Below are 25526 nucleotides of genomic sequence, written 5' to 3' on the forward strand. Positions count from 1 at the left end.
CACCCCCATTTTATCCTCAGGTTTTTGAGGGAAAAAAGTGCGTCTTGGGGGGAAAATACGGTACATCATTGGACTATCTACTTGTGCACAAATGGACCAAGTCCTCCAAAACAAGAGCTGCTCTTGGCAGCCGATCTCTGCGCTGCTAATAGACGAGGCTTCTGAAGAAGATCAATAAAACCATTACCTTAAGTAAACCTTCAGAGAACAGGATCTCTATTGTTTCCTTCAGGATGGGAAGCAGACCGCCGTGATGTATGCCGATGCCTCGCTTGAGAAGAGGCAGAACGTGCTCCACCTTTAGATGAAAGACGAATTATGTAACTAACATTAATATATACATAATTATAATATGGTTTATTTATTTAATTTATTATATATATATATATATATATATATATATATATATATATATATATATATATATATATATATATATATATATATATATATATATACACACACATATACATATACACACGCACACACACACACACGCACACACACACGCACACACACGCACACACGCACACACACAGTACAGACCAAAAGTTTGGACACACCTTCTCATTCAAAGAGTTTTCTTTATTTTCATGACTCTAAAAATTGTAGATTCACATTGAAGGCATCAAAACTACGAATGGAAACATGTGGGATGACATACTTAAAAAAAGTGTGAAACAACTGAAAATATCTCTTATATTCTAGATTCTTCAAAGTAGCCACCTTTTGCTTTGATTACCGCTTTGCACACTCGGCATTCTCTTGATGAGGTTCAAGAGGTAGTCACCGGAAATGGTCTTCCAACAGTCTTGAAGGAGTTCCCAGAGATGCTTAGCACTTGTTGGCCCTTTTGCCTTCACTCTGCGGTCCAGCTCACCTCAAACCATCTCCATTGGGTTCAGGTCTGGTGACTGTGGAGACCAGGTCATCTGGCATAGGACCCCATCACTCTCCTCCTTAGTCAAATAGCCCTTACACAGCCTGGAGGTGTGTTTGGTGTCATTGTGCTGTTGACAAATAAATTATGGTCCAACGAAACGCAAACCGGATGGAATAGCACGCCGCTGTAAGATGCTGTGGTAGCCATGCTGGTTCTGTATGCCTTCAATTTTGAATAAATCCCCAACAGTGTCACCAGCAAAGCACCCCCACACCATCACACCTCCTCCTCCTTGCTTCACGGTGGGAACCAGCCATGTCGAGTCCATCCGTTCACCTTTTCTACAAAGACACGGTGGTTGGATCCAAAGATCTCAAATTTGGACCCATCAGACCAAATCACAGATTTCCACTGGTCTAATGTCCATTCCTTGTGTTCTTTAGCCCAAACAAGTCTCTTCTGCTTGTTGCCTGTCCTTAGCAGTGGTTTCCTAGCAGCTATTTTACCATGAAGGCTGCTGCACAAAGTCTCCTCTTAACAGTTGTTCTAGAGATGAGAAGGTGTGTCCAAACTTTTGGTCTATACATGTATATACATGTATATACATATACACAATTTTTTATGTATAATATATACAGTATATTTATCATATATTAGTCTTATATATGATTCTCCAAATCCCTCTCGATGTTGTGTTGAAAAGTGCCTGCCAAGACCCAACCATATACCCTGCCCTCAGTGAGCACATTCTGGCAGGCCCTTAATACCACACCATCATCAATGCCTCACACCTCCTGGTGAGGCGACGGAGAACCTCTTTAATACAACGCAGACTCTAACATTAGTGCTTTCTTCATTTCTGTTTTTATTACTATTATAACAAAAAAAAGTTTAGGATTGTCTGTATTTGGTGCTGCAATTTTAAAGTCAGAAAATGAGATCTAAACCTCCCAAGTGTAGAATTGCCCCAAATTTGCAACACTTTCTGGTGTAAAACTGAATAAATCTTTGCTGGCCGCTCTTTATCTTGGTACTCCAATACTCACTACATCAACTTTTGGCACATACAATGTGAAAAAAAGAAAAAAAAAAGAGGAAAAGAAAGAAAGAAAGAAGGAAAGACAGAAAGAAAGAAAGAAGGAAAGACAGAAAGAAATGTAGGTCTTAAACAGCAAATGTTGAGACTTTTACACCTAAAGTGTTTTGGTTTTTTTCTTCCCTTAAAATCATGTATTTAGGGCTAACAATATTTTTTTAAGTTGGGTTTCAATAAAAACATTACACCATTCCTCTTTCCAGCATCTTTGCTCCATGGATTCAACTTTCATGTGCTCTGAAGTCATAAATGGAGTTGGGAGAAGCTCAAGAAAAAAAACATAAAACAGTTGTAATCTCCAGATCACAGTCATAGCGAGCTCACTGATGGACTCTCAGTTGCATCATCCTGCAGCCGGTAATAGACATTGCAACCCAGAGGTTACAGAAGGCAAACGGTGACAATTTGTTTTTATGAAACTCAATTGCAAAAGTTATTTCAAGCCCAATATATATATAAAAAAGTGTAACACAATAAATGTCTGAAGTTTAGACACGTTTAAATAATGGAAAGCTCCGAGTAGTGCCAAATGTGTTTATCTTTACTTTTTGTTCCTTTGAAGTTCAGAGGACTGACCTGTGGAAGCTTTTTGTCCTCGTCAGACAAACAGTCGATTGCGTTATTGAAGACTTCCTCCACCATCTTTTTCTCATCGTCTGGAGTAAGAAAGGCATAAAAAAAAGCAATAAGATGACTTGTGCCTTCCAGGCAAATCACAAGCTAATGCACAACTAGCCACCGGCTATAGGAATATGACCGAGCCGAGTCCGGCAGACAAATATTGAGTGTGAGCCAGTACCGGAGTTGAAGTCCAGCTTCGACATCTGTAGGGCGTAGGCCTCGCAATCTTTCTTGCTGAAGCTGAATATAATGACTGGTTGGAAGTTACGCTCCATGATCATCTTCACAATCTTGAAGACATTAGATGGACCTGTAAGAAGGGTGCGAATAAAGACATTAGATCCGGATTATGTGGCTTCTAGGAAGATAGCAAAAAAGGGGATCGAAAAAATGGTCTCTGCCATGATAAACATTAACTTTGTTAATTTCTGCCTTCTCTTCTGGTTAATTTTGCCTATGGAAATCTGTGTGACAGCATGATCAAATCTACGGCTTCTATATGGGTCGTTACAAAACGCCTGCCTAGTATGTGACCCACCCCGGCTCCGGCACACACAAAGTACTAGGCCTATTTAATGTACAGAAAGTAAGAAAATACTGGCTATAACCCCGGGGGTTAAAGTCCCTCAGCTGTTGTTTTTCTTTCCCCCCCAAATAAAAAAGGGTCAGTCCTTTTACCACATTTTTCATGTTGACCTAAACACAATGTAGGAGTGGCTGCAATGTAGAATAAAAGAAAAATTGTTTTTAATTTCACACTGCGGAGATAATAGAAAAGTTTTTGGCACCAAATGAGTTAACTTGTTTTATGTCCGAATGGGTGTTACCAGACATTTTTCACTGAGGGCGTGTACTTCTCTCCCTGTATAATGCTGACCAATCATGAGCAAGAAGCAACAGAGAGGAAAAAGAACACGCCCCCCAGCATAGTTTAGGCTCCTCTGTGTGAGATCAAATGATACAGCCCAGATCTCCTGGTCTACCCTCCTGCATGACTAGTCACAACAGATGGAAGTTTTATTACTGGCATCAGGGCTTTACAGTGCCTCGCTCCAACCTTATCTGTAGGTTTCAAAGCATAGTTCAGACTCTGTTCACTTGTCCAGTAGTAGTTTCAGTTTTAGAATCACAAAAAAAGAGAATTTTGTTTACTTACCGTAAATTCTTTTTCTTATAGTTCCGTCATGGGAGACCCAGACCATGGGGTGTATAGCTACTGCCTCCGGAGGACACACAAAGTTACTACACTCAAAACGTGTAGCTCCTCCCTCCTAGCATATACACCCCCTGCTAGCCAGTCCTAGCCAGTTTAGTGCAAAAGCTGAAGGAGGACATCCACCCACAAGTAGAGAGAGTAAAACCCGGAATAACCGGAGCCTCTGTCTACAACAACAGCCGGTGAAGACACACGGAACAAGAAACTTGCCAACAGGCAATAGGGAGGGTGCTGGGTCTCCCATGACGGAACTATAAGAAAAAGAATTTACGGTAAGTAAACAAAATTCTCTTTTTCTTTATCGTTCCTATGGGAGACCCAGACCATGGGACGTCCCAAAGCAGTCCATGGGTGGGAATAAACAGACAACTGAGAAGCAGGAAAACCCAACTTCACAAATGGGCGACAGACACCTGAAAGATGCGTCTGCCGAAGCCCGCGTCTGCCAAAGCAAGAGCATGCCTTGGATAGAGCTTCGAAAAAGTATGCAGACTAATTCGAGCTGCCGTCTGACAGACCTACTGAGCCGTAGCCTGAAAGCCGAAAAGGCACCGACAGGTCTGATCAAATGTGCTCTGATCCCCAGCGGGGAAGGCACTTGAGTACACTTGTAGGCCTCGGAAATGGCCGACCTAAGCTAACGAACAAGGGTCGGCTTAGATGCAGAGAGACCGCTATGCTGACTAGCAGTCAGTACTAGAGAGAGGTGCACCGCCTAATAACGGCGGTGCGAGACACCTAGATCCGGGGCGCCCGCACCAGATCCAGGATATGCAACGCTTCCTCAAGCGATGAAGAGGAGCCGGACAAAAGGAAGGCAGGAAAATTGCCCCGGATAAGGTGGAAGCAGTAACCACCTTAGGGAAAAAAGTCCGGAGTCGGACGGAGACCACCTTGTCTTGATGCAAAAGACCAAAAAAGGGGGTAACTCAGAGAGAGTGCAGCCAGAACTCCCTGGCAGGAAATTATAGCCACTAGAAAGACTACTTTCTGTGAAAGATGAAACAAAGAAACCTCCCTAAGAAGCGCAAAGGGGGGTTTCCGGGAACCGGGAGGACCGGATTAAGGTCCCAGGGCTCCATAGACCGCCGGAAAGGCGGAATGATGTGAGACGCGCCCTTAAAGGAGCGCACCGGAGCCAGCCGGACGATACGCCGCTGGCACATACCGACAGAACGGAGACCTGTCCCTTAATGAGGGATAGTCCTAGCTGTAGACCGGACTGTGGAAGGGACAGGAGGGTCGGCAAGGCTAAAAAGGTCCAAGGACACCTTGGAGCTCGAGTCATAGCGGAGATGACTTCAGGAAGGATACCAGAAGTCGCCAAGATCCAGGACTCAATAGCTACGCCGTCAATCCGAGAATCCAGAATTCTGACGGAAAAAACGGACCTTCTGAGAAAAGGTCTGGACGGACCGGAAGATGCCATGGCAATCCAACGGACAGAAAGAGCAGGTCAGGATACGAAGCCTGCCTGGGTCAGTCTGTAAGAGAATGACCCGACGGCCCCCTTCCCTGATCTTGTGCAGGGCTCTGGGCAAGAGGTAGAGACGAAGCTGGGATCAAACATGAACCAGTGTGTCTACCGCAAAACCTGAGGATTGTGGACCACGGTTGGACAGCTCAAATAATCTGCCCGCAGTTTTGACATCTAGGATGTGGGCTGCGGATACGGTGGACTAGGAGTCCCTTGTCCAGTGAAGAATGTTGAGGCGCCAAGATTGCCAGGCGGCTGAGTGTCCCGATCTGGAAATTGATGTAGGAAAACGCTGTAACGTTATCCGACTGAACTCGAATGTGCCTAGCCGCCAACAAATGGTGAAGGCTAGAGAGCTAGAATACAGCTCTGATTTCTAGCCCATTGATCTAGAGGGCTGATTCGGACAGAGTCCAAGCGCCCTGCGCTCCGCGGTGGAGATATAATGCTCCCAAGGCGGAAAGACCAGCACCCTGGTGAGAATCACCTGGGACGGGGCCAGGAAGGAGCGTCCCTGAGACAGAGTGGTCGAAACCACCCCTGAAAACAAGCCCCAGGTCAGTGGCAAAGCCACCACCCCGTGGAAGGAGGGAGTTCGCGTGTACAGCGGACAACATCCAGTCTCAGAGGGCACAGGAGAAACTGGGCAAGGAATCGCTTCCATTGACGCCACCGTCTGACCAGCACCTGTATTTGGTGTCTGATAGAACGACGTCGACCGCCAGCGGAGGGACTACTTATCGACTAAGAGCGGCTTCACAAGAGCCGACAGTCTCGAATTGCGTCCTTGAGAGCCTCTGGTTCGAAGTCAGAGTGGACTTGAACAGAATGACAAGCCACCCGAATAGGTTAGAGTGGCGAGAGTAAGCGAAGTACTCTGCTAAGAGTCTGCACTGGATGAAGGCCTGAGAAGAAGGCCGTCTAGGGCAAACGATCACTGTCAATCCCTAGGGGTGCAGGACCCTAATCACAGCAGCCCCAATGAGAATACTCGAGGGGCCGTGGCCAACCCCAAGGGAAGAGCCACGAATTGGACCACTCTGATGGCAAAACGCAGTCAACGCTGGTGTGAAACTGCGATTGACCGTTGCAGAAAAGCATCTCTGATGCCGAAGGCTGCGAGGGAATCTCCTTGGGTTCTTGATTGATCCGGTGAAAAAAAACACACGGAACAAGACAGAGACTCCATGTGAAAACGCCACACCTGACCATGCTTGAAAAGCTAAAGATCTAGGTCGGAAGGCACCGCCCTCTTCGGGGACTAGAAATAGATTTAAACAAAAATCTCAGAACCGTTCCCAGTCGGGATTCGGTACAATTACTCCATTGGCCTGCAAGAAATGCCACGGCTTATGAGAAGGCGGCGGCCTTGGAGCCGGGAGGAGGTAACAGAAAAAATCTGTTTGGCGGGTGGACAGAACTCCATCTTGTAGCCATGGGAGATATAATCCCGCCCCCACTGAACGGAGACGTGTTAGAACCATACGTCGCCAAGTGGAGAGAGCCTGCCACCGACTAGGAGGAGGTTGGCGTGGCTAGATAGCTCGGAGGGAGCTGACTAAGTGGCAGCATCTCCTGCGGTCTTCTGAAGACGCAGCTTCAAGCCAATTGGTTCTATGAACCTAGGCCGAGCTAGAGGACGATCAGATGGAGGAACGGAAACCACCGAAACCTCAACTGATTCCTGCCCTGGACAGGTTCCCTGGTTTAGGTTTGTGGCAAGGAAGAACTCTCCCCGCCAAGAGCTTCCTAAATTTCATCCAGTCGGTTCCGAAGAGACTGGTCCCACCAAAGAGGAGCCCAGCAAGGAACCTCTATAGAGGCATCTGCCCTCCATTTACGAAGCCACAGGAGCCTGCGGACAGCGAGGAAAGTAGCCAAGACCACCGCCGTGCGGTGTCCAGCATGGCAGACCTAGGCAGAGGATGAAAAGACTGAAGTCTGGAAGTTCAGGCAACCGTTTTGGGCATAGGGTCCCTGTGAGGGAATGTATCTCCTCTGAGGAGCCATCAGCCACTGACATAACGGTCCGGGCAGAGCCACCTGAGGTGAATGAGCCCACTTCTTGACCACTATTGGTGGACAGGGGAAACACAGTCCTCAGAATCACGCTTCATGGGAAGCGACTGTCAGAGCGGACCCTGGGCTGGTCACAGGGACCTGAAAACCGGAGTGGTTAAGGAACACAAGTTGTGTTCACCTAGATAAGGTAACTCCGGCGAATTGAGGTCCAGTACAAAATTAATGTACCGTGGGATCCTTATAGAGGTGCCGTCAGCCACTGATACAACTATCCGGGCTGAAAGTCTAGACACCGGAGTGGCCACCCTTGGCGAATGAGTACACTCCTTGACCACCTCTGATGGGAGGGGGAGACAGGCAGCAGAACCCCGTTGTGGGATCTGCAGGACAGGCTGTGGGCTTGGACGCCTGAAAACTGGAGTGGTTAAGGAACACACTCCTCGTCTTGTTAAAGGTATACTGATGCCTTACTGCCAGCGGGGAATACTCCCCTGATACAGGCGGATGGAGGTCCAATACAAGTATAATGGACGCAATCCAATCAGTCGCATCCGCGTCACCTACGGACGGATCAAAGTACCTAAAGTAGCGTCCGTGACATCCTCCTCGTCCAATGAGTCAGCTCGTAATCGGAGCTGCGGGACGGGGAGGACAGGGGACCCTGCGTCTCCCTGTCAGGAGGACGGGGTCTGAGAGCTTTGCTGAGCGAGCAGAAAACGCCCTGAGAAGGGAGCTGCATGCTCAGCAGATGCCGGGACAGGCCGACCCCTGGAAAAAAGATTCCCCCAGGGGTCAGCCATCGACCGGAGCAGCTGGAGGGACCCTGAATGAGCCTCCAAGCTGAGGGGCCACAGTGGTTATGAGCTCGGTACAGCCGTACGAGACTACCAGCAGTGGATACTAAAAACAGCCTGCAGCCTCGCTCTGTGAGACATGCTGCAGAGGTGGGGGGCTATGTCTAGAATGTCTAGAATACCCGAGACAGGGGTCAGCCTGGGGAGACTCCAGGCAGAGGCACCACATAAGGACCATTACAGTGTGGGTCCGTGCCGGTTCAGGCAATATGAGTTGACATGCAGAACATGTAGTATACAGCCTTGGAGCTTTGCTCCTAGTGTGAGACATGCTGCTGAGGAGGTTCTATAATAAAGAATTAACTCCCTCAGAATGCCGTGATCATGTATAAAAGTGCACAGCCAGAGGTTGTGACTTATCAGGCCGCTATTATGAGTGCCCCCTCAGGTTCCAAGCCTGGACCCCCAGCCATATATCCACTCCCTCTGCTGCAGAGCAGCCAGCGCCGATCAGCGTACTAAGAACGCTGAGAAAATGGCGCCAGAGTGGGGGGGGGGGGGTGTTAACCTAGGAGCGGGAATCGGAGGGCTAAGGCATGTACAGGGGAGGGAATCATCTCCTAAAACGGAGTGTCGTCCCCTGTGCAGAGCGGCCGGCGGGCGGCGCTGCAGTGTCCCCTTGCATGAGTAACATGCAGGGGAACAAAACGAAACTAGGCCGCGGCTGAAGCCGGGGCCTAGAGTTATACATGCGGCCGAAAATCAGGCATCATCGGCGCGGTACTCAGTAAAAACTGAGAAACCGGCCGGAAAAACTGTAAAAAGCAGCATTATCAACATAAATCACTGTCCCCTCAATAAATCCACATTGTAGAAGGACCCTTGAACAACGTCTCTATACTTAGCTTTGAGACGCAGGGTCCAACCCCTGGTGGGGTGGGGGTCCAGTGCTCCGTCCAGCAGGGTCCTGCCAAAGGGCTGCGGATGGAGGCCGGTCTCCTGCAAGGCAGTGAGAACCGTGTTGGCTCTAACTTCAAGCCAGAGCCCCTAAGGGATGGTGAAGGAGCGCGGCATGAAGGGATTTCTGCCCTGAAGTCAACCTTAACAGCACTGCCGCCAGGGGAGTGTGAAGGGACATGCCGGGGGTCCAGTGGACCCGCTTTTCTTCCAAATCTTTAGAAAAAATGAAAAATCAAAAAAGGATGCATGTGTGTGTGTGATCCTCCTGACACAAAGCTTGAAACTGGCTAGGACTGGCTAGCAGGGGGTGTATATGCTAGGAGGGAGGAGCTACACGTTTTGAGTGTAGTAACTTTGTGTGTCCTCCGGAGGCAGTAGCTATACACCCCATTGTCTGGGTCTCCCATAGGAACGATAAAGAAATGGATATTATTCCAGTACACGATGCATGCAATGCCAAAAACAAAGGAAAAAAGCCAGTATCAGCTGAATGAATCGATGCGCATCAGCTTCATTATCATTACACGACACCAGAGCGCAAACAATAAAAACCCCAATTAAGTCATGTCAATAGCAAAAAAATCACAACTAAATATAAATTATAAAATAAATGGTCACACTCGCACCTTTAGTCCCTCCTCTTCGCCCTTTTTGATCGCCCTTTGACATCTCCCCGGAGTCTCGTAACACTTGCATGGCTGTATTGAAGTTGTCCTCTCTGAAGTCGCCCTTAGAAAAGTGAACAGAAGATTCTGCACTTAATATCTCACTGCGCTGGTATGTCATGTTACAATTGACAGGACCTGATCATGTCGGCTGTGTATGACTTTACAATAAAGAAACAACTTACATTTTCATCAACCACAAGATGCAGCCCATCCCCTCCTGCCGGGAATATGTAATGCTGCAAGGGAGTAGGACGATAGTCCGTGTAGATGACATGACAAGGCTAGGGGAAAAAATGAAAAAAAAAAATTACATTTCAAAGAGGACAATAGTTATTAACAATGAAAGAAAGTTAGTCCTGATCATTTTTCCAACTGTTTATTACTTTCCTTTATTCACTAGAAATATAAATGTAAAAACATAAAAACAGGCAACAAAGATCAGTAAAGTAGAAAAACAAAGCGCCATCTATTGGTTTGCAGGCCTGCTGCAGCCTATACATTCACTGTATAACCAGCGCCATCTATTGGTTTGCAGGCCTGCTGCAGCCTATACATTCACTGTATAACCAGCGCCATCTATTGGTTTGCAGGCCTGCTGCAGCCTATACATTCACTGTATAACCAGCGGCATCTATTGGTTTGCAGGCCTGCTGCAGCCTATACATTCACTGTATAACCAGCGCCATCTATTGGTTTGCAGGCCTGCTGCAACCTAACCATTCACTGTATAACCAGCGCCACCTATTGGTTTTCAGGCCTGCTGCAGCCTATACATTCACTGAATAACCAGCGCCATCTATTGGTTTGCAGGCCTGCTGCAGCCTAACCATTCACTGTATAACCAGCGCCACCTATTGGTTTTCAGGCCTGCTGCAGCCTATACATTCACTGAATAACCAGCGCCATCTATTGGTTTGCAGGCCTGCTACAGCCTAACCATTCACTGTATAACCAGCGCCATCTATTGGTTTGCAGGCCTGCTACAGCCTAACCATTCACTGTATAACCAGCGCCATCTATTGGTTTGCAGGCCTGCTGCAGCCTATACATTCACTGTATAACCAGCGCCACCTATTGGTTTGCAGGCCTGCTACAGCCTAACCATTCACTGTATAACCAGCGCCATCTATTGGTTTGCAGGCCTGCTGCAGCCTATACATTCACTGTATAACCAGCGCCATCTATTGGTTTGCAGGCCTGCTGCAGCCTAAACATTCACTGTATAACCGGCGCCATCTATTGGTTTGCAGGCCTGCTACAGCCTAACCATTCACTGTATAACCAGCGCCATCTATTGGTTTGCAGGCCTGCTGCAGCCTATACATTCACTGTATAACCGGCGCCATCTATTGGTTTGCAGGCCTGCTGCAGCCTATACATTCACTGTATAACCGGCGCCATCTATTGGTTTTCAGGCCTGCTGCAGCCTATACATTCAGTGTATAACCAGCGCCATCTATTGGTTTGCAGGCCTGCTGCAGCCTATACATTCACTGTATAACCAGCGCCAACCAGGGCTGTGGAGTCGGAGTTAGTTTTGGTTGGAGTCGGTAGAAATGTACAGACTCCGACTCCAGCTTTAAAAAAAATTTATTAATATTTCATAATTGAATTTTCATATGAATTTTATAAATGTTACTCAAATATATATGTTCTATCAAACTATGAACAACAGTGATAAGCAGTTCTGCTGGAGATCGAGACATTTCTTACTTCTTGTGGGTCACTGTTCTCCACTGCCCTTATCTAATCTTATACTTGGTTAACCTCATGCTGCCCCAACTCCACTACTTACAATGTATGAAACTGAAAGTGAAAATGTGTTGCAAATTCTTAGTAGTAACGCTCCTCCTCTAGACTAGATCATACTAGGTGTGCGTCTTCCAAGCATCTCACAGCTGCCTGCTACTCAGAAGAGGAAGTCTGTAAGGCTAGTTTCACACTTGCGTTGGGTTGAATCCGCTGGGTCCGTTGCTGCGTCGTTTTGACGCATCCGTTATTTTTGTGGTGTCAACGGATGCAACGGGTCCGTTATTTCACAGGAATCCGTTAGCTGATTCCTGTGAAATAACGGACCGTTGCATCCGTTTGGCGTCCGTCTAACGGAATCCGTCGGCTCTGTTTTATTTATTTTTTTATTTTTTTTTCATTCTGGGCATGCTCAGTATAAATTAGCGGAATCCAGCAGCGGATTCCGTTGTTAAGCACTTAGCAACGGAATCCGCTACCATAGGGAACCATTATAAATTTTAACGGAACCAACGGAATCCGTTGGTTGGCGTCATTTTGACACAAGCATTTAACGTTACATTCTGCGTTGCTTCCGGAAGCAACGGAGCATCGGCCAACGGAAGCAACGCAGGTACTTTTGGCACAATCCGTCATCAATGCAAGTCTATGGGAAACAACGGAATCCGTTAACGGATTCCGCTGTTTCCCAAGACAGCGGATTGCGCCAAAAAAAAAACAACGCAAGTGTGAAAGTACCCTAAGAAGTATTATCTTTTCAACAAACGTTGCATCAGTTAACTGTGAGTACATGAGGAATAATAACAGTATTACTGACCACTATATCAGTTGTACGACCTAGCAATAATTTTGTACAATTGTTTTTAGGAAAAACAATTGTCATTTGGATTGTGAATGCAGAATTAAAAACCTGAGAATGTCAAAGAAGCATCACATTAAATCAGCTGTATTTGAACATTTCACCATCACTCAAGATAGAAAACATTATGTCTGTCAGTGTATGACAAATGATCCAGACGAAAACAAATGCTGTGAAGCCAAGATAAGTGCATATTCAGGCAAAGATAAAACTGCTCCTACCAGAGCTTCTAATCTAAAGAGACATTTACAGCGCTTTCATCCAGAAGTACTGAAAGCAGTGGATGAGAAAGGCTGCACCCAAACCAATGAACCAGTGCCCAGCTCTTCCAGCCAAACAAAGGAGCAGAGAACTTTGCAGCCATCAGTTGCAAGATATTTTGTCAGTGACAAAGTTACTGTGACAATGACAGTGGATACATTTAAAAAACAGATCATAGAGCTTGTTGTAAAGGACAGTGTGCCTATTTCATTATTTTCACGACCAGCTTTTATGTGTCTGAATGGGGAAATGGCCCGCAAGCTTGGTGTTTCTCTGGAGAGAGAGAGAGTATTAGAAAATTAGTAATCGAAGAAGCTTTTAACCAAAAGGAAGAACAAACAAAACTCTCAAGGGACGCTTTCTGTTTCTTAAAATGGATGCCTGCACACGTCACTGAGTGAACTATTTTGCCATCAATGTCCGATTTGTTTGTGACAAAAAAGAAATAGTTACCAAGACATTGGCAGTAAAAGACACCAAAGCTCGTCACACCAGTGAGTTTCTCCAGGTCTTGGTGGAAAAGGTTCTGCAAGACTATGAACTTAAAAAAGAGCAAGTTCTTTCTGTCGTAACTGACAATGCTTCAAATATGATAAGTACTATTAAGCTAATGAATGAGAGTAATGATGGTGACCAGCAGCTAGAAGAACATTCTGGGTCCACAGACACACAAATGTTTGAAATAGAGGAAAACAGTACTGTAACTGAGGAGCAAACTGAAGTTGCTTCAGATGAACAGCAACATGATAGTTTAGATCAGGGGTGGGGAACCTTTTTTCTGTCGGGGGCCATTTGGAAATTTCTACCAACCTTCGGGGGCCGCACAAAATGATCAATGTTTAAATGACCCTGCTATATTGGGTGAAGCAATTAATTAACTGGGGGCATGGGGCACAGACACCACACGCGGGGCTGGGGGCACAGACACCACTGGAGGGGCTGGGGGCACAGACACCACTGGAGGGGAGGCACAGACACCACTGGGGGGAGGCACAGACATCACTGGGGGGAGGCACAGACATCACTGGGGGGAGGCACAGACATCACTGGGGGGAGGCACAGACATCACTGGGGGGAGGCACAGACATCACTGGGGGGGCTGAACACAGGACTGGGGGGGGCTGAACACAGGACTGGGGGGGGCTGAACACAGGACTGGGGGGGGCTGAACACAGGACTGGGGGGGGCTGAACACAGGACTGGGGGGGGCTGAACACAGGACTGGGGGGGGCTGAACACAGGACTGGGGGGGGGCTGCACACAGGACTGGGGGGGGCTGCACACAGGACTGGGGGGGGCTGCACACAGGACTGGGGGGGGCTGCACACAGGACTGGGGGGGGCTGCACACAGGACTGGGGGGGGGCTGCACACAGGACTGGGGGGGGCTGCACACAGGACTGGGTGATGGGCTGCACATAGGATTGTGTGGAGGTGCACACAGGACATTGGGGGGCTGCACACAGGACTGGGGGAGGGGTGCACACAGGACATTGGGGGGCACACTGCGCTGAGAGTTTCATGCAACTCTGGGGGAGAAGGTTTACAGAACTGGTGTGGGGAGGCACAAAGCATTGGGCAGGGCACATAGCAGCAGAGGGTCGGCGCTGGACTCACAACAGCATGGCATTCACATCACCGGAGTGCAGGAGCCGGACACGCTGCATCAGAAGGAGAAGGCAGGCACTGATCTCCGGAGGGCAGGGGGCGGACACACAAGGCTGGAAGCTGTGAGGCTGCTGTGGACCCGCCCACAATTGGCACTGGCCGACGGGAGAACACATTGCAGCACAAACAGCAATGTGTGGATTTAAAGGGCCGGCGGCAGCAAGACCGCGGTGACAGCACCAGCACTGCTTCCCCCGGGAATCTGCCCGGGTGCCACATAAAAGGTCATGGCGGGCCGCATGCGGCCCGCAGGCCGGAGGTTCCCCACCCCTGGTTTAGATGATCTTGTTGAAACTGTGTCAATATGTTCTTTCATTCATCACATGCGCAGTGTTGTGCATACGCTACAGCTGGCTATAAGAGACAAGAGTCTGCAAGAAGGACATGCTGCTGCACTGATTGGCAAGGTGAGAAAATTGGCTACTGTTGCCAGAACCCCTAAAGTTGACTCAATTTTGAAGAGACGTGCTGGAAAAGGGGCAATTATTGATCAAGCCACACGATGGGGCAATACTTACTTAATGATTCAGCGCTTGGTTGAACTGAAAACCTTTCTTGTAGACATGGCTAACCCTCAACTGACGCTGAATGAAAGTCAGTGGAATCAGGTGACTGAGGTGGAAAAATTGCTAGAGCACCCATTTACAGTGACTAAAAAATTACAAGCAGAGGACTTAACTCCAGGTATTTTCTTAAAGCAGTGGAAGAAACTGATGTTTCGCCTGTCCCAAAGAGGAGGGTTAATTGCAAGTGGCATTGCTACATCAATGAAACGGAGAGAGGAGCTACTGTTACAAAATAACATTCTTTTGGCAGCTGTTTATGTAGACCCAATGCATCGGATTCTTCTAGATGATCAACAGCTAAGTAAAGGAAAAGAAGCTCTGTTTGAAATAGCAGTGAGGATGAAAGGGTTGTAGAACAGTCAGGAGGAACAAGAAGAATTTGGTCGTCCTGCCACATCTTCACCCTCATCATCAACTGATGAAGAATTTAATTTCGAAAAATATTTGGATCACAAGGACCGTGCAAAGCGTTCCCGCATAGAAGAAGAGTCATCCCCATCAAGGAACACAGCCAGTACATTTCAGCAGAATTTTTCATGTGCACTAAAAGAAATTGAGAAATTTGACCGTTCATCAAAAATAACAGTGCAACAAGCGATTCCTCTGTATCCTGACATTGTCAGAGATGTTGCCCGAGTGGTCACTGCTTTGCCACCAACACAAGTTACTGCAGAGAGGTTGTTCTCTGATCTCAAAATAATTAGAGATTTGAGCGCATCCATGAAGGAGGATCTGACAGAGGCAATACGTTTTCTGAGGACAAATTTATAGATTTCTTATTATTATTAACTGCATAAAAGTGTTTATTGCATATTTACTTACAGTTTAGAAAAGTTTATAAAAGTTATTTGCTATATTCTAATTGTATTCTAATAAATGTCGTTTTTGCTCTAAGTGGTCCGATTACTTATATGATGGTGAGAAACTGAATAAGCACGATGTTAATATTTTACAACAGTAAATTTGTTGTTATGAATTGGCCATTTATGAAGGAGTCGGAGCCGGAACCTGATAAAATCCAGGAGTCGGAGTATAAGTCGCAACTGTGGCTTACAGACTCCACAGCCCTGGCGCCAACTATTGGTTTGCAGGCCTGCTGCAGCCTAAACATTCACTGTATAACCAGCGCCATCTATTGGTTTGCAGGCCTGCTGCAGCCTAAACATTCACTGTATAACCAGCGCCATCTATTGGTTTGCAGGCCTGCTGCAGCCTAAACATTCACTGTATAACCAGCGCCATCTATTGGTTTGCAGGCCTGCTGCAGCCTAAACATTCACTGTATAACCAGCGCCATCTATTGGTTTGCAGGCCTGCTGCAGCCTAAACATTCACTGTATAACCAGCGCCATCTATTGGTTTGCAGGCCTGCTGCAGCCAATACATTCACTGTATAACCAGCGCCATCTATTGGTTTGCAGGCCTGCTGCAGCCTATACATTCAGTGTATAACCAGCGCCATCTATTGGTTTGCAGGCCTGCTGCAGCCTAATCATTCACTGTATAACCAGCGCCATCTATTGGTTTGGAGGCCTACTGCAGCCTAAACATTCAGTGTATAACCAGCGCCATCTATTGGTTTGCAGGTCTGCTGCAGCCTAATCATTCAGTGTATAACCAGCGCCATCTATTGGTTTGCAGGCCTGCTGCAGCCTAAACATTCAGTGTATAACCAGCGCCATCTATTGGTTTGTAGGCCTGCTGCAGCCTAAACATTCACTATATAACCAGCGCCATCTATTGGTTTGCAGGCCTGCTGCAGCCTAAACATTCACTATATAACCAGCGCCATCTATTGGTTTGCAGGCCTGCTGCAGCCTAAACATTCACTATATAACCAGCGCCATCTATTGGTTTGCAGGCCTGCTGCAGCCTAAACATTCACTATATAACCAGCGCCATCTATTGGTTTGCAGGCCTGCTGCAGCCTAAACATTCAGTTTATGACGAGCGCCACCTATTGGTTTGCGCGTCTGCGTCAGTCTAAAAATTCCTGTATAACGAGCGCCACCTGTTGCTTTGCACGTCCACAACAGCCTAAACATTCACATTAGAGCGCCACCTATTGGTTTGTACGTCCATAACAGCCTAAATATTAACTTTATAATCAGCGCCACCTGTTGGTTTGCACGTCCATAACAGCCTAAACATTATAACGCGCGCCACCTGTTGGTTTACAAGTCCACAACAGTCTAAACATAGTTTATTATGAGCGCCACCTGTTGGTTTGAACGTCAACAGCAACCCAAATTCACTTTATAAATAGCGCCAGTTTTCGACAGTAGAGGCACTGAAATGTCCAGCTGATTAAAAAGGCTCCCAGTATAGAGGAAATGAGAGCCGGGACTTTCTTCTTATTTGGAGGTTATTAGTTCCACGTGCACCACCATGACTATCACAGGTTGAGTGCCGATAGTTTCCCCCTCCACATTTGTAACGAGCGCCACCTGTTGGTTTGCACATCTGCATCAGCCTAAACATTGACTGTATAACGAGCGCCACCTATTGGTTTGACCATCCACAGCAGCCTAGACTTCAGATTGTAGACCCGGAGTTTCCGGTAGGAGCCGCAGGCGGGTGTTCTGGAGTGACGCCTCCGTTGCTCTTTCTGCGGCTCCACCACCGGCGCCTCTCTCTATACGGAGGCCCCGGAGAATGAAAATATATCACTTTATGGCTTTGGTCATAAGACGGGACATAAGAAGGTGTATATGTAAATATATACATTGCCGTGCATTACGTTCATTTTATGACATAATGCGGCACCTAGGCAGATTCAGCAGGAAAAAGACGCAGTGTTGGGCGCTCACTGCTTATAGCGCCACCTATTGGATGGACGTGACTGCAGCGGCTGAACCAACAGAGAAGTGAGCGGCAGCCAAAAGAGCGCAGAGACAAGGAGGCGGCACCGGCTCAGCCAGGACACATTTCTACGGTAGTTATAAACACAAGATATTTTCTTTGGCACCTAAATAAAATATAACTTCTATTTAAAACAAATGGGATGAGCGCCACCTATTGGTTTCGTATAAAAACAGCAGCTCTAAAACGCTATATAATGAGCGCCACCTATTGGTTTTGTATGACAACTGCAGCTCCAAAACGCTATATAATGAGCGCCACCTATTGGTTTCGTATGACAACTGCAGCTCCAAAACGCTATATAATGAGCGCCACCTATGGGTATGTGCGCACTAGGCGTTTTTTTCACGCTGCGTTTTTATGTGCGTTTTTGTCTAAAAAACGCACCCGCGGCTAAAAAACGCGGCAAAAACGCATGCGTTTTTGCCGCGATTTGGTGCGTTTTTTGCTGCGTTTTTGCTCACTGCGTTTTTAATCAGTGCACAATGCCATTAAAGATTGTTGATGAAAAAAAAAGAAAAAAAAAAGGTCTGATGTCATTTCCTTCTTCAAAATGTTCATTGTATGCAGGAGAGCAGACAGCTGCAGAACTAGTGTATGCAGGAGAGCAGACAGCAGCTGCAGAACTACAAGTCTCAGCATCCTCCATTCACTAGTGTATGCAGGAGAGCAGACAGCAGCTGCAGAACTACAAGTCTCAGCATCCTCCATTCACTAGTGTATGCAGGAGAGCAGACAGCAGCTGCAGAACTACAAGTCTCAGCATCCTCCATTCACTAGTGTATACAGGAGAGCAGACAGCAGCTGCAGAACTACAAGTCTCAGCATCCTCCATTCACTAGTGTATGCAGGAGAGCAGACAGCAGCTGCAGAACTACAAGTCTCAGCATCCTCCATTCACTAGTGTATGCAGGAGAGCAGACAGCAGCTGCAGAACTACAAGTCTCAGCATCCTCCATTCACTAGTGTATGCAGGAGAGCAGACAGCAGCTGCAGAACTACAAGTCTCAGCATCCTCCATTCACTAGTGTGCAGGAGAGCAGACAGCAGCTGCAGAACTACAAGTCTCAGCATCCTCCATTCACTAGTGTGCAGGAGAGCAGACAGCAGCTGCAGAACTACAAGTCTCAGCATCCTCCATTCACTAGTGTATGCAGGAGAGCAGACAGCAGCTGCAGAACTACAAGTCTCAGCATCCTCCATCCAGGACTGTATGCAGTTTTTTGCCCAAAAAGAAAAAAAAAATGACATGGGCTTCGCCATATTTTTGTATGCTAGCCGGGTACAGCAGGCAGGTACGGGCTGCCCCCAACCCCCAGCTGCCTATTTGTACCCGGCTGGGAACCAAAAATATAGAGAAGCCCTTTTTTTTAATTATTTCATGAAATAATTAAAAAAAAAAAAATGACGTGAGCTTCGCCTAATTTTTGAGTCCAGCCGGGTACAACTAGGCAGCTGGGGATTGGAATCCACAGTGCAGGGTGCCCATGCTTTCTGGGCACCCCCACTGCGAATTGCAGTCCCGCAGCCACCCCAGAAAATGGCGCTTTCATAGAAGCGCCATCTTCTGGCGCTGTATCCAACTCTTCCAGCTGCCCTGAAGCCGGGTGGCTAGCCGGGTAATAATGGAGTTAGGGCTAGCTGTATATTATCAGCTAGCCCTAAGCCCGAAATTCATGGTGTCACGCCAATATTACACATGGCCACCATGAATTTCTAGTACAGATAAAAAAAAACCACAACACACAGAAAAATATTTTTATTAGAAATAAAACACAACACAATTAGTGACTCCATCTTTATTGAAATAAACCCCCCTCCGCAGTAATCCTGGGTTAGGGTCCCGCGCCGTCCAATCCGGATCCAATATCATCTGATCGGTTTGCTGGAAGGCAAAGCGATCAGATGATGTGTCAGGATCAAGGATGTGAATCACATAACACATCGGCTGATTGTATAAAAGCCGATTATACAATCAGCTGATTCATCAGTGCATAAAAAAAAAAAAAATAATACTCACTTATGTGCTGAATTACCGGCAGCTCCAGGAGCGATCGATTGGACAGGAGTCTGATCCCGTCCGATCGCTGCAAGAGCTGCCGGTAATCAGCTGATGAAGTCCCCTGACGGCAGGATCAGCTGATAGCCGGCCGGGCGCGAAAAAGCCGGCGAGACTACGATCAGCTGATGCGTCAGGTGACTGCATCAGGTGATCCATCGCCAGGTCCTGCAAGCAAGGTCCTGCCCCGGGGAGACTGCACACAGCCAGAGCGGCGGGACCGGGAGGAGCTGGAAGCGGGCATGGCACCGGGACCCTGCGGACAGGTGAGTATATATGACATTTTTTTTTTTTTCTACTGTTCACTTTTGTTTTCGCCGCTGCCTCCACCTCCCGCCCAGACATGGCGCCGCACGGAGCTGACATGGCACCGGACGGGAGGTGGACGCAGCGGTGACGGTACCGGGAGGATTCATGCTTCTGTGTTTACCAACAGAAGGAATCCTCTTCCTGTACACGTCACTGTAGTACCCACCCCTTGCGTTTATAGCTGCGTTTTTAGTCATAGAAACGCGGCTATATGCGTTTTTCATTGCGTTTTTAACATCTTATTGAATTCAATGGGTGAAAAACGCAGTGAAAAACGCAGAAATAATTGACATGCTGCGTTTTTGTGGTCACCACAAAAACGCAGCTAAAAAAAACCGCTGTGTGCGGACAGCACTTATGAAAACCCATTGACATTGCTGGGGAAGCAATGTCACTGCGTTTTCAGCACAAAAACGCGGTAAAAAACGCCGCTAAAAACGCGGCAAAAACGCCTAGTGCGCACAAGGCCTAATGGTTTCGTATGACAACTGCAGCTCCAAAACGCTATATAATGAGCGCCACCTATTGGTTTCACGAAACTTTAAGGCTGCTTTCACACCTCCGGTTTTTGCTCTGCGGCACAATCCGGCACTTTGCAGGAAAATCGCAACCGGCTTTTTTTGCTGCCGGTTGCGATTTTCCTGCATAGACTTTAATTAGTGCCGCATTGTGCCGCATGGCCTTGCGTTCCATCCGGTTTTTGCCGCATGCGGCAGATTTAGCCGATGCGGCGGCCGGATGGAACGTAGCCTGGCACGTTTTTTCGTGCGGCAAAAAAAAACCGCATCGCGCCGCATTCGGCCGATGCGGCACATCTCTCAATGCATGCCTATGGCGGCCGGATGCGGCGCGATGCGGCAAAAACCGCATCCGGCCGCCGCATGCGGTTTTTGCCACTGCGCATGCTCAGTAGCATGCCGCAAGCGGCAAAAACCGGACGGGCCGCATGGGAAAAACTTATGCAAAGGATGCGGTGTTTTCACCGCATCCGTTGCATAGCTTGCACAGCCAAATTGAGCCGCAGAGCTCAAGCCGGATGTGTGAAAGTAGCCTAACAACCAGAAGATTCACTGCATAGAGCGCCACCTATTGGTTTCACGTAACTTTAACAACCAGAAGATTCACAGCATAGAGCGCCACCTATTGGTTTAACATGATGGAAACAGCCAGAAGACTCATTACATAGAGCGCCACCTCTCGGCGTTATATGACTGCAGTAGAATTTCCCAGGCAGCAGTGAAAACGATTCTGATACACAGATCATCACAATCTGCTTGTTCACTCGACACCGTATGAGCGGGACATGACACAAAACAGTAAGGTTGCTTTCACACATCCGGTTTTAGCAGTGCGGCTCAATCCGGCTCAAAAACCTATGCAACGGATGCAGCGAAAAAAACGGATCCGTTGCTTAAGTTTTTCCCATGCGGCCCGTCCGGTTTTTGACGGATGCGGCTTGATACTGAGCATGCGCAGTGCAAAAAACAGCATCCGGCGTCCATAGGCTTGCATTGTAAATCGAGCTGCATCGCGCGATGCAGTTTTATTCGCCGCACACTTGCGGTGATCTTTGTGAATGTGGCTATTCATTTGAGGCATCGTTATTTCAGATATATTGACTAATTACAGGCAATATTAACAAATTTGTCTACCTACCGGTTTCAATATTGAGAGGTTTATTTGAGCATATTACACGCTATTACCTTCTTATTAAGGGTTCTGACTTTGAACTATATGCCTGATTGGCTTTTTAATTGATTTTAATATACTATTCTGTGTGTCCCACATTACCAGTGTGTTTGGTAGTGCGTTTTCTGTACTCTCTAATAAAGATTTTGTATCAATTTAATACTGTACATGTGTTTGGTGATCCCTGTTTGGGTATACTTTCTTTCCTTGTTTACATAGTACATTTTGGTATACCGGGAGATCCCATAGGGTGGTGCCCTTCCCCTCTTAGGTTGTTGATACTGAGCATGTGTGAAGCCCTGGGCAAGCCAGGGGTCACAGGTAATGACACCACCACACCCTACACCCCGGAACGAACACCTAGGCTAACCTAAAATCCTTGTTGCCTTCCTCCAGGGGCTGATGTCCACACCAGGGGGTGGGCCAGGCGGTTGGCTCCGCCCACCGAGGAGTTCAGAGTCCTGGAGGTGGGAAAACACAGGCAGATAGAGTTTGCAGTGAGAGTGAGGTGGTAGAGGAGCAAGTGAGAAGAGTTGAAGTGAAGGAAAAAGTGACAGTGTGGAAAGCCTGAAGTTGGTCCGGGTGTGTGCCCCGGACTGAGACAGCAAGGTTAGCACACGGTGGTGACCGTCTGCAGGCCAGGCTGATCGGAGGTTGCCGAAAGAACCGTGGACGGGTGGTGGCCCAGCGGTACCGGACCGGTATACAAGGAGAAGCCAGCACCATTGGCAGGGGCCTTTCGGATCCCGGCAAGGCTAGGAGTCGCCATAATTTGCCAAATCCGTCAGTGAAGGGGACCTCCGGGTCTCCGAACAACTAAGTCCCGATTGAAGGCAACAGTCCAACCGTAGGAGAGAGACACCGCCAAGGCACCAGTTTCTCAGGGCCAGCGCCTGCGGGCAAAGAGGGGCTCCTCCGGCCCATATCCAAGTCGGGGAGCGGGTTACCGATGGGAATCCATCGCTACCAAGATTACACTAGGTGCAGGGACAGAGACCGTCACCGCCAACTACCGGGGAAAAGCAACAGCAGCCGTCCGTGGGAACCGTCTTTCCAGCCGTGTGTTTTACCGAGAACTGTGTCAACGTCTCAGGCTGAGTGAGTACCACCGTGCCGTGCGGCACAGCGCTGCTCCCGCGACCCTGCACCTCACCAGGCCCCGCACCCGGCCTGCAATCCCTCATCCTTCACCCCATCACTGGGCCCCGGGACAACCAACCCCTACCCACGGAGGGGAGAACTAACAACTCTGCTGCTCCCTGTCACCGCTCCCGGGATCCCCATACAGAGCAGCGGTGGTGTCCACACAATCACCACAACCGTGGGTGGCGTCACGGACAATAAATCCCCAAAACCAAACCCCCTTTTCACTCACGGGCGAGGAGCGCCGCTCGAGTCCCCGGGATCCGGCCCATCATCGCTCGAGCCACTGAGCAGCAGAGGCCGCAGCAGCAGCGGCAGCCGGACCCGAGCAGTGGGAGAGCGCAGCGTCCCCTCCTCCGCCCGCGACACATGCGCAGTGCAAAAAACAGCATCCGGCGTCCATAAACTTGCATTGTAAATCGCGCTGCGTCGCGCCGGATCCAGCGCGATGCGGTTTTATTCGCAGCCGCTGCATGGGCTAAAAATGCCGCACCAGGCAAAAAACGGACGCAACGCAAGGCCATGCGGCACAATACAGCGCTAATGCAAGTCTATGCGGGGAAAAAACGCAACCGGCGGCAAAAAAAAACGGGTGCGTTTTTTCTGCAGCGCGCCGTATTGTGCCGCTCAGCAAAAAACGGATGTGTGAAAGCAGCCTAAGTGGCAGCAGTCCCATCATACGCCTTAAGCTGCTTTCACACATCAGTTTTTTGCAATCAGGCACAATCCGGTTAGTGCCTAATGCAACGGATCCGGTAAAAAACGGATCCGGATATTTTTTTTTTTTTAATTATGCTGAGAGAGGCCCCATCATAACCGCTCATACACCGGCACTCCCGCACGCACCATCACCGCACATGCACCGGCACTCCCGCACTCACCATCACCGCACATGCACCGGCACTCCCGCACTCACCATCACCGCACATGCACCGGCACTCCCGCACTCACCATCACCGCACATGCACCGGCACTCCCGCACTCACCATCACCGCACATGCACCGGCACTCCCGCACGCACCATCAACGCACATACACCGGCACTCCCGCACGCACCATCAACGCACACGCCGTCACTCTTGCACGCATCATTACCGCACACACCCTGGCAATTGGGGGGAACCCCACGCCGTTTTTTTTAATTATTTATTTTACTGCACGATATAGACCCGCCCACCGGTGGCTGTGATTGGTTGCAGTGAGACAGCTGTCACTCAGCGTGGGGGCATGTCTGACTGCAACCAATCATAGGCGCTGGTGGGCGTGGAAAGCAGTGAATACGAGATTGAATAATGGGCGGCCGGCATTTTCAAATCAGGAGAAGCCGCCAGCAGTGTGACAGCCGTGCAGCGCCGCGCCCGTGATCGGTGAGTGGGTTAGAGTGAGAGAGTGAGCGAGAGAGAGAGGCTGGGGCCACACGGGGCACTATTGCGATGCTCGCATGACCCGGTTGCGCCGGCAGCACAGCAGGACCAGAGTGTCATGCTAGTGTCCCTGCGTCTGAGTGCGGTCAGACTGTGCGAGCAAGCGGACCACAGCTGCAGGGGCGGGCCGGCTCTCAGGAAGGGGCGGGCTGGCACGGAGGAGGGGAGGGAGGGATTTCTCTCCCTCTCTCCTCCGTAGCCGGCTATTGCCATTCTCGCTCTGCACGCGCGGTACACCGGTGTACTACATTCACTTGGATGGGTGCGAGAGAAAGAGTCTCGCATTACAGTCGCAGCATGCTGCGATTGTTTTCTCGGTCCGATTAGGACTGAGAAAATAATCGCTTGTGTGCACTGACACAGGCTAGAATTGGTGCCAGTGGAATTGCGATGTTTTATCGCACTCCACTCGCACATATTTTCTTAGGCTAGAGCAGACCTGGGCAAAAGGCGGCCCCCGGGCCACATCCGGCCCGCCTACTCTCTGTGACCGGCCCGCCTGGCTCAGGGCGTCCTTGCCAGCCGGTCACTGATGAGGGCAATCTGACCTGATGTCCGGAGCTCCAAGCTCCGGGAGGCCTGTGGTCAGATTGCCCTCATCACACGCTGCGTGCCGAGCAGGCAACAGAGGACAGATCCTGCAGCACAGTCCGTGCAGGCAGCTGAACGCAGGAATCTCTCCTCTGTTCCCTGTCCGGCACCTTTTTCTGTGACACACGCGCGCCCTGATATCGTCAGTACGGCGCGCATGTGTCATTTGAAAGTTCTCACCCGGCAGGAGAAGACGCTGCAGCGGCGGGGCCGCACGGAGAGAAGCAGCGGCTCCTAGGAATACAGCGCCGGCACAGCCTGGGCATGTGAAAGAGAAGCCACTCAGCGGGGGGCCCGTACGGAGGAGCCTAAGGAGGGGACAACAAGGAGAGAGGGGTGAGTGGTTACTAGTAACCTGCGGGGACAATGGGGGGCGGGCGGGGGGTAACTGTTGACAAATATTTGGGGTGTAGTATAATACAGGTGTATATAGGGGTGTAGTTTAATACTACACCCCTATATACACCTGTATTATACTACACCACTATATACACCTGTATTATACTACACCACTACACCCCTATATACACCTGTATTATACTACACCCCTATATACACCTGTATTATACTACACCCCTATATACACCTGTATTATACTACACCACTACAC

General features: G+C 48.7%; 1 protein-coding gene across 1 annotated transcript in view; it reads right to left on the reverse strand.

The window, feature by feature from the left end:
- The window catches only part of MTREX (Mtr4 exosome RNA helicase), a 243536-nt gene that overhangs the window by 81529 nt on the left and 136481 nt on the right, over positions 1-25526 (reverse strand). The window contains exons 9-13 of the mRNA XM_075326525.1: positions 9920-10018; positions 9696-9798; positions 2779-2910; positions 2556-2635; positions 188-298 (exon numbers count right to left, since the gene is read on the reverse strand). Coding sequence (XP_075182640.1) covers positions 188-298; positions 2556-2635; positions 2779-2910; positions 9696-9798; positions 9920-10018 — 525 coding nt within the window. The remainder of the gene's footprint in view (positions 1-187; positions 299-2555; positions 2636-2778; positions 2911-9695; positions 9799-9919; positions 10019-25526) is intronic.

Source organism: Anomaloglossus baeobatrachus, chromosome 1 (genome assembly GCF_048569485.1).
Source record: "Anomaloglossus baeobatrachus isolate aAnoBae1 chromosome 1, aAnoBae1.hap1, whole genome shotgun sequence".
Lineage (NCBI taxonomy): Eukaryota > Metazoa > Chordata > Amphibia > Anura > Aromobatidae > Anomaloglossus > Anomaloglossus baeobatrachus.